The 17,499-nt window shown below is 31.1% G+C and overlaps 1 protein-coding gene across 1 annotated transcript in view; it reads right to left on the bottom strand.

Annotated features, from left to right (window-relative positions):
* Window positions 1-17,499, bottom strand: part of LOC101240689 (heat shock 70 kDa protein 14) — a 73,057-nt gene that overhangs the window by 34,430 nt on the left and 21,128 nt on the right. The window contains exons 2-3 of the mRNA XM_065814605.1: window positions 13,517-13,597; window positions 4,833-4,915 (exon numbers count right to left, since the gene is read on the bottom strand). Of these exons, the coding sequence (XP_065670677.1) occupies window positions 4,833-4,915; window positions 13,517-13,597 (164 nt within the window). The remainder of the gene's footprint in view (window positions 1-4,832; window positions 4,916-13,516; window positions 13,598-17,499) is intronic.

Raw genomic sequence — 17,499 nt, 5'->3', positions numbered from 1 at the left:
GCTCTTTTGGCTAAGAGTGATGGCTTTTGGCCAACGGTGACTGTGTGCATTCAATCAATTGAAATCCATTCTGTAGGTCTTATGTCTAGCTCTGATGTGCTAGCTCATAAGCACAAGGAGTGAGTGTGTTTAGCTTTCTACTCACCCGATTTAAAAGCAAACGAAAACATAACAAGACCATACGAGACGGCCAAACAGTATATACTATTGCACTACACCATCACACCTGTAGACATCAACAGTCTCTAAAATCAGTATACCAAATATTTGTTCTTTGTTGTATATGTACTACACACAGAGTGACTAGAGTGTTAGTTGTTTCTCCCCATGCCCCCTTATCCTCTATTCTTCGTTTTTCTACTTCACAAAAGTCTTGCCACACATTTTATATTTTCTTATGATTTTTATTTTTTATTCAATGACACCATCTACAATCTGTTTTTATCTTCACATCTCCCAGGTCTACATAACTGGATGGCTCCGTTGGTCACTTTTTGCGGTCTTTGTATCGCATAAACAATTAAAGAGTAATATACATACATACATATACATATACATATATATATATATATACATATATATATATATATATATATATATATATATATATATATATATATATATATATATATATATCAGGCCTTGTTAAGAAGCGCTACGCAGCTCGCATTTTGCTTGCGAAAAGGCGATTTGCCTACGCATTCAGCAGTTTTGCGCTACGCAAAAACTTATATCTTTTAGAATATTTAAATTATCTTTTGATTATCGTTAACGTGACGTTTATTCAGAAGAAATAAAGTTGTAAGTAAAAGCATTTAGCCGCAATTGTAAAATAATAGATTTTTTTGTTAAAGAAACAGTTTGTTTCATAATTTTTTTTTTGTTATTAAAAATTAGTTAAAAAAAAAAAGTGTTTTAAGTTTTATCTTAAGGAATTAAATATATAAATTCCTTTTAAATATAAAAATTATTTTTAGTCATAATAAGTTTAAAAAATACACGATTTATTTTGATGTAAATATTTTATTAATAAGATATTTTGTTTATTGTTAATTCCATAACGTAAAGTTTTAATGACGTTCATTTAATTTATGAAAATAAATTATGATCACGAATATGTTATCGGTAACTGATAAATAACAAAAAAAAACTTGATTGTTTAAAAACATTATTAAAAAGAGTTCACAAATTAAATAAGAAAAAATGTATTAACAGTTAATAAAATAACCAAAAACCAAATATAAAATCATAAGAAAATAAACTAATATTTTACGTTTCATGAAAAAATATTTTTTTCAAAATAAAATTTAGTTCATATTTGAAAAAAATAATAAAAATGATTTTTTTAATAAGAACTTAGATTTTATTTGTAACTTTTGTTATAGTGAGAAAAAAACAAACTGTTTGTATGATTTTTAACGCGTTAATAAAATAACTTTAATTACAATGCGGTACTTGAAAAGACGCTAGTGACGCAATATAACTTCTAACGATGCAAAATATATTTGCTGAGTTGAGTTACTTAGAAATGCGCTATGCGTTTTCGCTACGCAGCGAAATCTCGTAACAAGGCCTGATATATATATATATATATATATATATATATATATATATATATATATATATATATATATATATATATATATATATATATATATTAGGGTGATGATGATGCCTATGTGTGCTCTGATTAAGCCTGACTTTTTTTTGTGGGTGAGGTTAATGATAAACAGCACAAGTCTGAAATTTTAAGAAAAATGGACAATGTTTAGTGGTAGATTTCAATTGAAATTTCATGATTCTCACAATTTTTCAAAATTTGTTGATAATCAGGAGGAAAAACTTACAATTATCAGTGTGAAACTACTAGAATGTAAATTGGAGTATTATATTATTCAATGGACCTTATTTTTCCCTTTTTGTACTCAATGTTTATTACAGAAAATCTTGGGAGATATTTATTTTAATTACAAAAGCAGTTGAATAGTTTTATACAAAATTGTCTTTTATTTTTCATTTGTGTTGTTTTTTGTTGCTATTTTACAGATATATTAATAACTTATTTCAAACTTTCTAGGGATCTAGGTTACCAACTGCTCGTCAGATGCTTTTATGTTTTCTTGCACACTTTACTTCAAAATCTAAGAGAGATGCAGCAAATAAAACAGTTAAATCAATTCTACCATTTTATAATTGGGCAAGAATACAAACAATTAAGTCTAATAAAATGGCAGAAGAAATCACAAAATTATTTGAGGAGTTAAAGAGTCTGTTAAAAATTGACCATGCCCATAGAAACACTGTCAAGAACACTCAAAAAAATATTGGATTTAAAAACAAGCTAACAAAAACAATGAGGTTTTGGCCACGAGATGTGCTAGATAAATTGGTTGGTGCAGAGGATAAACAGTTTCTAATCAGCGTGATGACTGATAGGACAGTATCCATAGGCTCAGTTGATCTTAAGCGTAGTCTTGTGGAAAAAAATGTTACACAACAGAAAATTTGCTGAACAAGAAAGAATCTATGAAGAAAAAAAATTTAATGGAGATAGACATAGGTTGTCTTGATCATGATGAACTTGGATGTATTTATGAAACAAAGCAGCGCTCTCACAAAAGAAGCTTGAAAACTGGCACAACTGTGTTTATACCACATAATATTCTGAAATCACTTAAAGTTATTGAAACAGCTGTTAGAAACAAAATTACACCTACTGCACTCAGTTCTTTACTCCACTCAATAATTTGTGCCACGTCTGGTGATTCTTCTAGAGTTGACTTGAACTACACAACAGCAAACAGGTATATATATATATATATATATATATATATATTGATTAAAATAGAAATTTCTTGTTTTGTTTGAAATATTACTTTCTCTAAGACAAAAATTTTACTTTGGGTACTTTTACTTTTAGTTAAATTTACTTTGGATCCAAAAGTATAATTCAATCGTCAATATTATTCACTCTTGCATTTTTTATTTTAAACCAATTAGGAACAAAATGGAGTGTGTGCAGACAATTGCTACCAAGATAAAGAGCTCCTGGAAATCTCCAAAAATAGGTGTTGTTCATTGGGATAGCAAGATAATGGATTCACTTGACAAAAAAAATTTTAGGGAAGAAAGGCTTCCAGTTCTTCTTTCAGGTAGCTCTAAAAGAAAACTTAGGCCAGTCAATTCATGTAAATTTAGGCACTAATGAACAATTTACATATTAGCATATTTATATACTAATATTTAGCACTTTATTTTTTTTTTCTATTTTAAAAATATACATTTTTAGGTTGTTCAGGTGTAAAATTACTGAGTGTACCAGCACATTCATATAAACCCACCGAGAAGATGGGACCAGTGATTGCTAAAGCAACATATGAATTACTAGAAGATTGGAACTGCACAGATTGTGTGGCAGGAATGGTTTTTGACACAACAGAATCAAATACTGGGGCTATAACAGCAGGCTGTGTTTCAATCCAAAATTTATTGAACAGGCCACTTCTATGGCTTGCTTGTCGACATCACATAGGAGAGATTATACTTACTCATGTATGAAACAGTTTAAAAATCGAGATTTCAAAAGGTCCTAATATCAATCTATTTTTAAGGTAATCTAACATGTTTATTACAATTTTTTATTATTATTATTATGTATTTAAAATGAAACTAACATCAGTGTTATAAGCAACAATATAATGAATGCATTGTTTGGTTTTTAGATTTAAGAAAAACTTTGAACAACTGAATTGCCTCAAATTTCACAGTCTTTGATAAACACAAAAGAAGCAATGACGCAAAATTTCAACAGAAGTGATTATAGAGAACTTGTTCAACTAACATTGTTGTATCTAAGCAATAGCAAAGATGAGTTATTCTCTGGATTTATTAGGTCAGGCGTAGAAAAGTCTAAGCAGAAAATCACTTTAGATAAAGAAGCTGGAATGATACAAATGTCAAGCCTGTTTGTCAGCTATATCTGGTAGAACCTAACTAGTGGAACAAAGAGATGATATTAATGAAAAGTTCTTAACAAACAATTCAGCTTTGTCTTCAGGTGAGGTGACAAAATCTGAACCATACAAGAGAGGTAGAATAACATATTTGCCCTTGTTATTGATACTTTTAAAGATTCTCCAAAAGTCACGAGAGCCTAATTTTTGAGATAAAATACAAAATTTCATGACCTGACAATAGCATTTTCTTTTGCATTAGGCAAAACTTTTTTACCATGGTTTCTAGCAATAGAAAACAGACATCTGTTTTCTGGAGAATTGTTTTGCTGATAGATATGGAAGTAATGGTTTATAATTAAGATTAATGCTATCTAGCAAAACTGATCTAAAGACACAAAAATGACGTTCTTTAGTTTCACTATTAAAGGTAGTAAAAAGTTTTGAAAATTCTTTAATAAAGAAAAAAGTTTCTTTAAGTATAAAAACCTGAACCAAGAAAATTAAAACACCTAATGCTCTTTTGGACATAATGCACTGACAAAAATCATGCTAACTTTAAACTAAAGAATCTGGATAATTTAAAAATTGCCTTAACTACACCAAGCAATGATGTATTAAATGCTTTCTTTTTTATATATATTTATTTATTTTTGCATGCTGATTTATAGTAATGTATGTATAGATGCATAAATATATAAATATATATTTTTACATTGATATATACATTATTGTTATTAACTTTTGCACTGTTATGCAACTAAAGTTCAACAACAGTACAAAATATTTAAATGAATACTCAAAATAAAACAATTAAAAGAAGAAACTAATTTAAAAAAAAGTATCAACAATATTTGTTTTTTTATAAACCTTTCTTACCTTTGTCCAACACAGGATTTAATATTAGAAATGCAACTAAGTGGATTTTTAACCATATATTGTTTGGCTGGTTGACCAACTATCTAAGTGTAAAATAATTATGTACTTCACTGTAATTTTAACAACAACAACAAAAAAACATTTCATTATATCCCTTTTGCGCAGTGGGTTGTTGTAGAACAACAAATTAAAACTAATGTCTCTTTATAAGGTGTTTTAAACTAACTGAATGAGTATGTATGTAAAATAACAAGCACAGGCCGTTGGTGTTTAAGAATTAATTGATTTCATACTTTGATAGGTGTGACTGTTATTTTGATGGCAAGTTTGTTAATTCATGTAACCGCAAAATTTTAAAAGATTCAAATGAAAATTCTAATTAGTTGTATTTATGCTTCTGAAAAAATACACAATCGATAGTCGACACTAGATTTATATTACTGTCTTTTGATTGTCTTTGCTGAATAGAAATATCAATCTGTAAACAGATGTTGCTCAAATACAACAGTGCGCATTAACAATAAAAAAAGAGTATAATTTTGAATAATGGTTTTTGATGTAGCAATATTTGTTACAATAAATAATAAAATTGATAATGAATATAGCAGAATGGCATTTTGTATTTAAATACTTTGTTAGTAGATCAGGGTGTTAGCTGGCTCAATAGCATCGTATATAATACAGAATTCACAATGGGTTTAAAATTCCTAAAATTCAATGATTTTTAATTTTTTTTTGGAGTTTTTTGCTGTCAGGTCAGATTATCGTGTTACTGGTAACATGTAACCCAGTACAATCTGCTTCATGTCCTGCTGCTTTGTAGGATACATTTTTAAGGCAAAGGCTAGGAAAAACCAACTCCGACTTAAAACATCCCCTGCCTTGGGGCTCTTGGTTGAGTAAAAGCTAGAGATGGTGTCTCAATAAAAATACTCATCTCAGGCAGATGTTAAATGCATCCGATTACTGTCTTGTAAAATGTATCCTAGGCAAAGACTTAAGGGGTAAACAGATTCTATCTGTTGACCAGCCTTGCACCTATTCTTCATCTATTAGGCTGGAGTAGATGTATTTATAATAAAATGTTTCCAGTTTGAGATGTTAAATGCTGGATTTTATAGACTCAATGCATATGTTTTACTTGTGTCTCTGTTTCTATAATTAGGCAACTCATTCTACTATCTCCTAATGAGGCTACAGCTCCAAAACTCAGTTTTATGGTTCTAAGGCAGGTTGGTAGTTAGATTTCCCAAACTCTGTGGTACTATCAGAGAGGCTTAAGGTTTATTAATAGTAATAAGGCAATTGCTTGGACTATTAAATAGTGTACTGAGTACTACTTAAGCATTGAGTCAAGTTCTTTAACAAATTAAAAAATGAATAAAGTACTAAAAACAATAAAACACAAAAAACCATCGCTAACACCAACTTCTTGAAATCTATAATTCACTAATATTTGCGGTCTTTGAAATAACTTTAATTCTGTCGAGTCTTATCTATCGCAAAGTTCATCAGACCTACTTGCTCTTTGTGAGACTAATTTGAATTCAGCTGTCTCATCTTGTGATCTTAGTGTTGATTGTTATCTTTTTTTAATTCGTAAAGACACCAATAGTCTCATGCTTGACCTGGGCATCTACATTCGTAAGAATTCACTGATTTGTTTGGAAGCGAGGTTTGAATCCACAGACTATTCTTTTATGTACTTCTGTTAAGCACCACTTCACTCTATCACCTTTCTCTTTGTTCTATATTGGTTACCATCATCTCAAGACTGCACACTTTTTGATGTTATTTCTGTTCAAATTGACCAACCCCTTACTCTTTATCCATTACCGAATATTGTTGATGTTGGTTACTTTAATACTCATCACACTGAATGGCTTGGCAGTGTCAGTTACTCAGCAAGCATTAACTCCCAAAACATTTGCCTTTCCTAATCTCTCACATAAATAGTCAACTTTCCAACTCGCTTTCCAGACAATCTGAATCATTTACCTTCTCTACTCATCTTATGTCTTATTTCTGATCCTAGTTAGTGTTCAGTATCTCCACATTCACCCTTAGGTGCTTCTGATCATGGTTTAATTTCTCTAAAAATATTATCTCATTCTTCTTCATCATCTGAATCCCACTATCATCATACCTCTTACAACTTTTTTTTTTTTAAACAACAAGGCTGCAAGCAGCCACTAATTAAAGTTGGAAGTTACTGAAAGAGAAAAGATGAAGATTGTAGAGCAAGATAACAATTGAAGGATGACTTAAAGGATTGCAAATTATACGAATCAGGAAAGCATGATGAAGGATGCGAATTCCAAAGAACTGATGTTGACGAAAAAAACTAGACGAATAGGCGTTTTTGGAGCACTTAGGAACAGTCACAGAAAAAGGATGAGACTTGATTGAATGACGAGTAACACGAGAATGAATTTTAGTAGATGGCACAAGAGACGCTAGTTCTTTAGAGCAGTAGCCATTACAGTATTTGTGGAAAAGAGAAAGAGAAGCAACATTACGACGATGTGATAATGGTTGGAGGTTGGCTGCAAGAGCGGGTCCAACTATGTTTACAATGCGTTTTTGCACCTTGTCTAAAAGAGAAAGGGCATCATTAGAAGATCCGCCCCAGATATGGCAACAGTATTTCATACAAGGCCGGATTTGGGATTTACAGAGTTAGAGAATAGAATCCGAAGTATGAAAGTGACGAGCTCGATAAAGAGATGCAACCTAGCAGATGTTAATTTTGCAACTGATTTGATATATGGTTTCCAAGAAAGGTTGAAAACCATAAATAAAGTAAGAGTTAATCCTAGAAGATAAAGAGTAGATGACTCATTGAGTACATCACCATTCATAAATATAGGAAGATCTAATCTATTGCAATAACGATTGGCTGAAAAAAATTGAGTCTTACCTGTATTAAAATTCACCAGCCACTGTGAGCCCCATGCTGTAGCAGAAGTGAGATGCTTTTCAAGCTCAAATGCCCCCTCCAAGCAATGATAGAGTGTTGGTTTCTTATCATAACAAGAATAAATGGTAGTATCATCAGCAAACAATGCCACCTTAGATGTGAGAATATCTGGAAGATCATTAATGTAAATTAAAAAGAGTATAGGGCCAAGGATAGAACCTTGAGGAACCCCTGAAGTTACAGAATAAGAAGAAGAGTGCTGTCCATCGAGAACAACTTTTATACTACGATTGGAAAGGAAGGATTCAATAATCTTAAAGATGTTGCCAGATACACCATAAGAAGCAAGCTTATGGAGAAGACCAGCATGCCAAACTTTATTAAAAGCTTTTGAAATGTCAAGAGCAATGGCCTTACCCTATCCACCTTTATCTAATGCATGATAAAACCTATTGGTTATTACTGTTAGCAAATCAAATGTAGAACAAGAAGATCGAAATCCATATTGATGGTCAGAAAGTAAGTTATTAGAATCAATATGAGATTAAGTGTTTATTGATTCAAAAACTTTACTTATGATAGGAAAAAGACTAATGGGATGGTAGTTAGACGAATCAGATCGCTCTCCAGTATTTTTGAAGATAGGGATAACAGATGCCGCTTTCCAGCAGGCTGGAAAACAAGACTCTGATAAGCACTTGTTAAATAGTTTTGAGAGTATAGACGACAGCTCTGGAGAACACTTCTGCAAGACAAAAACAGGTATGTTGTCCGGGCCACAAGCTGTAGAAGAGTCCACAAGCTGTAGAAGAGCAAGAAATCACTTTAGATACAGAAGCTGGAGTGATACGAATGTCAAGCAATGGATCAACCTGTTTGTTGGCAATATCAGGTAGAACGCAACTAGTGGAATCAAGAGATGATATCGATGAAAAGTTTTCAGCAAACAATTCAGCTTTGTCTTTAGGTGAGGTGACAAAGTCTGAACCATACAAGAAAGGTGGAATTAAAGATTTTCCCTTATTATTAATATTATTAAAGATTATCCAGAAGTCACGAGAGCCTAATTTTTGAGATGAGATACGAGATTTCATGACCTGAGAATTGCGGGCGTTAGACAAAACCTTTTTACAATGGTTTCTAGCAGTAATACACAGACGTCTGTTTTCTGGAGAATTGTTTTGCTGATAAATATGGAAGTAACTGTTTCGATTGGCAATTCCAGCAGCACAGTTTGAGGAAAACCATGGAGGAGAGTGAGGCTTGACCTGGAATCGTTGAGAGGGAACAAAAGATTCCATGCCAGACTGAATCCACGAAGTTATGTAAGATGCACATTTGTCGACAGGAAGACAAAAGATTTCTATCCAAGGGCCATCACAAAGAAAATCACGGAAAGAATCCCAGTCAGCTTTACTGTAGTTGTAAGAGGTACGATAATAGGGGGATTCAGGTGATGAAGAAGAATGAGATATTAGTTTTAGAGAGATCAAACTGTGATCAGAAGCACCTAAGGGTGAATGTGGAGAAACTGAGCACTGACTAGGATCAGAAACAAGACATAAGTCGAGTAGAGAAGGTAAATGATTCGGGTTGTCAGGAAAGGGAGTTGGAAAGTTGACTATTTGAGTTAGGGATTGTGAAAGGCAAAAGTTTTGGGTTTTAATGCCCGCAGAGTCACTGACACTAGAGCCAAGCCATTCAGAGTGGTGAGCATTAAAGTTACCGACAACAACTATATTCGTTAATGGATTAAGAGAGAGGGCTTGGTCAAGATGAAGGAGAGCGATATAGAACAAATAGAAAGGCAATAGAGTGAAGTGGTGCTAAACGAAAGCACATGAAAGAATAGTCTGTGGATTCAAACCTAGTTTTACAACAAATAAGTGAATTCTTACGAATGTAAATGCCCAGGCCAAGCATGTGACTATTGAAGTCTCTACGAATTAAGGGAAGATAACCATCAACACTAAGATCGCAAGATGAGACAGCTGAACTCAAATTAGTCTCACAAAGAGCAAGTAGGTCTGGTGAGCTTTGCAAGAGATAAGACTCAATAGAAGAAAAGTTACTTCAAAGACCACGAATATTAGTGAATGATAGGTTTAGAGAACTTGGTGATGATGTTTTTTGTGTTTTATAGTTTTTGGTACTTTATTCATTTTAAAATAAGATTGAAGAACTTGACTCAAAGCATAGATAGTACTCAGAACACCATTTAATAGCCCAAGCAATTACCTCATTACTACTAATAAAGCCGTAACAAAGGGCTCCAAATGTGGCCTACGCAATGCACACCAAAAGTAAAAATAGGGACACCATCCATGCGAAGCATGGCACTGTTAAAACTTTGATATTTTTCAGCTGTTGATGGAATCAGCCTCTCTGAGAGCTACCACAGAGTTCGGGAAACCTGACTACCAGCCAGCCTCAGAACCATAAAACTGAGCTTTAGAGCTGTACCCTCACAAGGAGATAATAGAATGAGTTGCCTAGTCATAAAAACAGAGACACAAGCAAAACCCATGTATTGATTATCTGGAGAATTGTTCTGCTGATAGATATTACTTTCATATCTATCAGCAAAACAATTCTCCAGAAAATAAAAAGGTAAACAGGCGTCTGTTTACCACTGCCGTAAAAAGGTTTTGTTTAATGCCAAAAGCTTACTATTCTCAGGTCACAAAACCTTGTATTTTATATCAAAAATTAGGCTTAAGAGACTTCTGGGGAATCTTTAACAGGTCTATAATAAGGGCAAATCTGTAATTCAACCTCTTTTGCATGGTTTAGATTTTTGTTACCACACCTAAAGACAAAGTTGAATTGTTTGCTAAGAACTTCTCATCAATATCATCTCTTGATTCCAATAGTTGCATTTTGCCTGATATAGCTAACAAACAGGTTAATCCATTGCCTGACCTTCTTATATAGTACTCCACCTTCTTATATAATACTCCTTATATAATACTTCTTATATAATACTCCACCTTCTGTATCTAAAGTGATTTCCTTGACCTTCTTATATAATACTCCACCTTCTTATGACCTTCTTATATAGTACTCCACCTTCTTATGACCTTACCACCTTCTTATGACATTCTTATATAATACTCCACTTTCTGTATCTAAAGTGATTTCCTGCTCAGACTCTTCTACAGCTTGTGGTCCAGAAAACATATCTGTTAGTCTTGCAAAAGTGTTCTCCAGAGCTGTTGTCTATATTTTTAAAACTATTTAATAAATGCTTACCTTGTTCTCTAACAAGGAGAACTTGGTAAGCATTTATTAAATATTTTTGTAGTTTTTTGAGTCTTGTTTTCCAGCCTGCTGGAAAGCAGCATCTGTTATCCCTATTTTCAAAAATTCTGGTGAGCGATCTGACTCATCTAACTGCCGTCCTATTCAACCAAGTCTTCTTCCTATCACAAGCAAGGTTTTTGAGTCTTTAATTAACAAACACTCATCTCTCATCTCGAATCTAATAACTTACTTTTTGATCATCAATATGGATTTTGATATTCTCGAATCTTTCCTAACCAATCGTAAAATAAAAGTCGTTCTCGATGGAAAGCACTCTTCTTCATATCCCGTAACTTCAGGGGTTCCTTAAGTTTCTATACTCGGTCCCATACTTTTTAAATTTACATTAACAATCTCCCAGAAATTCTCACACCTAAGGTTGCATTGTTCTCTGATGATACTACCATTTATTCTTGTCTTGATAAGAAGCCAACACTCTCTGATTGCTTGGAAGGGGCATTTAAGCTTGAAAAGGATCTCATTTTTGCTACAGCATCTCACAGTGGCTGGCTTTTTTAATTTTCTTTAATTTAGATAAAACCCAACTTTTTTTTAGCCAATGGTTATTGCAATAACTTAGATCTTTCTATATTTATGAATGGTTTTGTCCTCAATGAATCATCTCTCCTTCATTTTCTAGGATTAAGTCTTAATTTGGTCTTAAAAAATCTTTCTTGTAAATCATATATCTAATCGATTGCAAAATTAGCATCTGCTAAAGTTGCATCTCTTTATCGCGCTCGCCACTTTCTTACTCAGGATTCTAATTTTTATCTATGTAAATCTTAAATCCATTTTTCGAATGATGCCCTTTCTCTTATAGACAAGGTTCAAAAATGTCTAAAAAGGTCTAAAAATCCGACAAGAAGAAAATCATTATAATGATGAACAAATTTTATCAACTAAAGTCGATAGTTGTTAACGTAGTGCCTTCCAAATAAGCCAAATAAATGGAGGATAAAAGTTTGGGCTAGATGTGGCATTTCTGGAATAGTTTATGATTTTAAAGTGTATTGTAGAGCAGACTAGTCTTGAATTGATGAAATTCCTAGAATGATGGGTGGAAATGTCATCTAACTCACCTAACTTAAAGTTTGCCCGATGGTGTAAACCACAACGCATTTTTTGATAATTATTTTTTATCACTTAATTTAATGCTAAAGCTCAAGGAAGATAGTTTATGGGGAGTTGGAACTATTTTAACTAATTTATTTGAAAATATTTGAATAGATAGATTAGTGGTAGTTAAAAATTATTTAAAAAATGATAAAGATCTGAAAAAGGAGGAAAGAGGGAATTTTGATTTTGTTGTTGTTGCTAATTCTGAAGTATGCATTGTTAAATGGTATGACAATAACATTGTTTAATTGATTTCAAACTTTATTGGATGAGAAATAAGAAATAACAGGTGGTCAAAAAGAGAAAACAATTTGATTGCACTTAGTTAACCAAAAGTTGTTGAAGTATAAAATGCTCATACGGGAGGTGTCAGTTTATGCAATATGCTTTGGAGTCATATAGAGTTAAACAACGTACAATAAAATACTACATGCATTTATTTTATTACTTATACTGCATTGGTATAAGTATAAGTAACAGCTATTTACTCTATCAACAACACATGGAACGGGAAAATATAACCAGAAAAAATCAGCTCTCCTTAGTACAGTTTCAATTACAAATTGGTAACAGCTAATTAAAGCTGCACAATAACCCAGTAACATAACCAAAACTTGCTGAAGGGCAACTGTTTATCAAAAGTATAAATCCTTCATCAAAATGAAGACCACCAACTGTTAACATATCTGCTTTAGATATAATGTTTGATATGCATAGGCATTTTTCAGTCTTTCAAAATAAGCAAAATCATTGTAAAAATTGTGAAAAGTGGATATAGCTTTGTGCAATGTTTGAAGTGTAAATTAAGTCTGTGTTTAGTGAAAATTCGTAACTGCTTAAAAAATTTTCATCAAGTTGATATTGTTATAATAATAATTTTGAGGATGCATTATAATTGTAATCAAAATATAAAAAGCAATTACTTGTTAAATAACAATATGCTATGTTTAAAAACTTGATTATTATTTATTTAATTATTCTATATTTTGAAAAAAAAACCTTTTCATGTTTAAGTTATTTAATACCTTCGTAGTTATTAATCTAATACCTTAAAATTGTATATTAAATAAGACTGTTAATAAAAAGGTTGTTAGTGGGCAGTGTTGTTATGCAACAACAATTTATTGAAAAAAACAACAAAGGGACTTAATATATATTTTTTTATTTCATAATATAATTTATATTTCATTATTATTACCATTATATCGATTATATATGATAAATTGATTGTAAATAAGAGCTGTTTAAGATTTTAAAACAGTTAAATAAGTATAATATAAAATATATGAATTTTATAAATATTAAAATTGTTTCAAGCAGATTGAATCATCTGTGAAAATACCTTTTCTGTTCCTGTGTAAGCAACAGCAGTAGAAGTTATCCGATCTCCAGTTTCATTAGATACTGTATCAACTTTACCATCCTGAAAAATTTTTTAAACAAAATAATGGTTTAATATATTATTAATAAAAAAAAACAACACATACACGCAAAAAAAATAACACACGCAAAAAAAAAATTTTAATTCACAAATTATCAATATAATTTTATGAACTTTTAATTTGAATAATTTACAAAACCAATTTTTAAAAGTTATAATTGTGTTTACAAATTATAATTTTATAAGAACAATTACCTAAATTACACAAAAAAGTTGTTTTTCGTAACATTTTCGAATTTCTTCCAAGACACATAATAAACTAATTTTTTTGCAAGTAACTAGCTCACCAGTATACTTTGTAAAAGAGATTGATTTCAGAAGAAACATATGTTTAAAGTAAGTTTTTAAATTTTTGTAATTAGGTTAAACATGTCAATCACGTTAATAATCACGCTTAAATTTAATACAATGAGGAAAAAAATTTCCTTTAAATAAAATTATTAACAAAGAAGAAAAAACAAAATATCTAAAAGGAAGAAGAAAAAAAACTCTTTAAAAGAATATAAAATAAAAACGAAAAGTAAAAGTAAACAAAAAAAAGTTTAAAAATGAATGAAAAAGAAAGAAAACTTTCAAAACTTTAGGAAAACTTGACCAAGGTTTATATACTTACTTTTTCATATTTTATTAGTTATTCATTTCATATTATGATTCATTTTATGTTTTATTTAGTTATACTGTTATGTAATTTTTTCATTTCTTTAGTTTTTTAGTATATATAGTGCATATGTTTATATATGTAGTGCATATATATTTTTACTTATGACTTGTTGTTAATCATTTATTGTTTTATTCTATCATGTTAATTAAAGTGTTTTTTTTTGTTAAACTTTTTTTTTTAATATATATAATTTATTGTTATAAGTTTGCTTGATTATCTTTTATATATTTTATTCATTATTATCTTTTATACTTTTTTAGCAGTAATTTTTTATTTTGTTTGTAATGTTTGTTGTCACTTTTTTTTTGTTTTTGTTTTTCACAGTGTATTTCTGTTCGTACTTTATTTATTTTGTTATTAAATTTGCAATTTATTTTTGTTACTATATTATAACAATTATGACTAATAAATTTACTAAGTCTATATAATTTTTTTAGCAAAATTCATTTTTATGCCATCGTTAGTTGTCACGTTTTGTCAATTTATTACTGTTTGTAAATGGATTGTAAATGGAAGATTTACTTTAACTACTGTAATTACTTTATTATTATTATTTTTGTGTTTGAATAACATGTTATTATTATTATTGTCATAATCATTGATATTATTATTACTTGTTCAATGTACAAACTATTGAGCAAATAACATAAAAATAATACAAATATAAGAAAAATTGAAGTTAACTTAATTTTTATTTAACATGATGATTAATATGATTTAACGTGTTAACTTGATTGCTTAGTGACTGATTAGCAACTGAATTTAAAAACATAACATGTTAACATAACATGATTAATTTTCTAATCACGTTAGCAAAAGAATCATTTTTTACCTTATGTATTCTTAAAGAAAACAAAAACAAAACAAAAAATATATATATACGTATAAATTAGTAGAAAATCACTTAACAAAAATTTTTCTCATTTTACACTGTGTTTTATCAATAAAAACTCATCAGAAATGTAAAATGACACAGTGTAAAATAAGAAAAGTTTTTGTTAAGTGATTTTCTACTAATTTATAATTGCTTTGTTCTTTTAAGAACATTGAGCACTCTATTTTGTAGAATACATTTTAAAGTTGTTTAAATATATATATACCCTAATATATATATATATATATATATATATATATATATATATATAATATATATATATATATATATATATATATATATATATATATATATATATATATATATATATATATATATTAGGGTAATAACTATTATCATTATTTTTCGTTACAAAACTGAAACCCTTTACATTAGAGAAACAAATTTAGGTAGATGACAGCAGCAACATCAATTTTAAAAAAATTGAAAAAAAGTTCCCCTACCTTTTTATTTTTTTTGTGCACACATCGCACAGTTTGACTATCGGTTTCAATTTCACACTGACTTTTTATATGACGTTCTATACTGCTTTTAAGCACATTCCAGTCAGCTGTTTCCATTTGTTTATAAACAAGACATTTACAGATGGTTGTTAGTTTAGTAGTTTGTTAATAGATGTTGTTTATTATCTTTGTTTGATCCCAGCTATACTGTGTGAAGTGTGAACTCGTTAGAATATTTTTGTTTTCAGTGCAAGATTGTCAATAAAATGTCTTATAGAAATTCCAGCAACAGTGTAAAGTCAAACAGGTATATTTGGATAAAGAATCTACCCTCCTTTTCTAAACAGAAAAGGAATCCAAGTATTCCATCTGTTGAAAAGCTAACAAATCTCACATGGATGCAGACAAACCGTGAAATTCTTGGAAACTTCATTTTTCTGTTCAACAGTGAAAAACGGCGACTGGATCGAATCAAAATTATGATTACGGACATAGAATTGCTCCGGAGGGAAATTTTAGACTTTCCACTATTATCCAGCGCACTCATCAGAAAGAAGCTCAATAGTCTGATTGATCTATATGACAAAAACAAAAAGAAACCGTCTGATAAATTCACTGCAACACTTTCTCAGTTATTTGATGTCACTAACATTAATGGAGAATGTAAAAGCATGGAGGATAAAGAGCTCTACCAGAGGCAAGTTAAGATGGTCAAACAAGCCCCTCTGGAATCAATCCACCCAAAAAAAAGAATCCGACTATCAACAACTCAACCTCAAGCCAGCTCTTCTTAATCCCAAACACATGAAAGTGACTCAAAATCTTCGGATTCTGAAACTTCTGATTCTTCACCCGAGTCGCCAACCTCTTCTTCCACGTCATCTTCTGAATGCAAACTGAAATACCAAAGATCGAGCACTACAACAGCGGGTTTACTAGTACTGAAAAACAACATTTCTACACATAAAGCACATGATGTTCTTGCAACCATTGCTGAACATGATCATGATGTGCCAGTTCCAAGTCAGGCGGGTGTCTGGAAACGAGTAATCTCTGAAGGACAGAAAATGAAAACCAAAATTGTTTAAAAACTTCAAAGCAAAGATCCCTATTGTCTCCAGTTTGATGGTAAAAGAATGCAAGTGAAAGAGTATCAAGTCATTCTGCTGAAAAATTTGACAACCGAAATCAAACTCGGTATTCTTAAATGTGAGAGTGGTTCTGCCGCGGCCATTCACAAGGAACTACATCAGCTAATTGATGAATACGATGCTTGGGAAAATATTTGGATGATAATCTGCGACACGACCGCAGTAAATACTGGTCGTTTACACGGGATTGTAAAGCTCATACAGGATGATGTCTTGAGCAAGGGTTTTCAGAAGCCACAGTATATTGGCTGTCAGCACCATGTGCTCGACCTCCTTCTGAAGGATGTCATGGATTTTCTTATTCAAGAGCCAACGACCAAACCAGAACTTAACTATTCCTTCATTAACAAATTAACAGAAAAATGTCTCTCTTCAGGCTGATTACCACCTCGTTGCGACAGATGATGTTAACACAGACGAGAACCCCGGATGGCGAGATGATTTTAAGTTCTTATATAAACTATGTCAGGCAGTCGTCATTACAAAACAACTTCACGTTTGCCTAGAATCAGCTGGAAGATACTCCCAAATTTACACCAGGCAAGATGGAACTCACATGCGGTATATGCTATTATAGCATTATTTCTGATACCAGAGTGACGCAGTATCCTCGCTCCAGCATGCGACTTCATCTGCTACGAATGGGCAAATGCTTGGTTCCATTCGCAACACTACAATGAAGCGTCCTTCAATGAACTGTTTACCTCACTCATAAAGATAAAATGCAAGAAAGC

The sequence above is a fragment of the Hydra vulgaris genome, chromosome 12, assembly GCF_038396675.1.
Source record: "Hydra vulgaris chromosome 12, alternate assembly HydraT2T_AEP".
Taxonomy (NCBI): domain Eukaryota; kingdom Metazoa; phylum Cnidaria; class Hydrozoa; order Anthoathecata; family Hydridae; genus Hydra; species Hydra vulgaris.
This window is presented reverse-complemented; position numbering and strand designations above follow the sequence as displayed.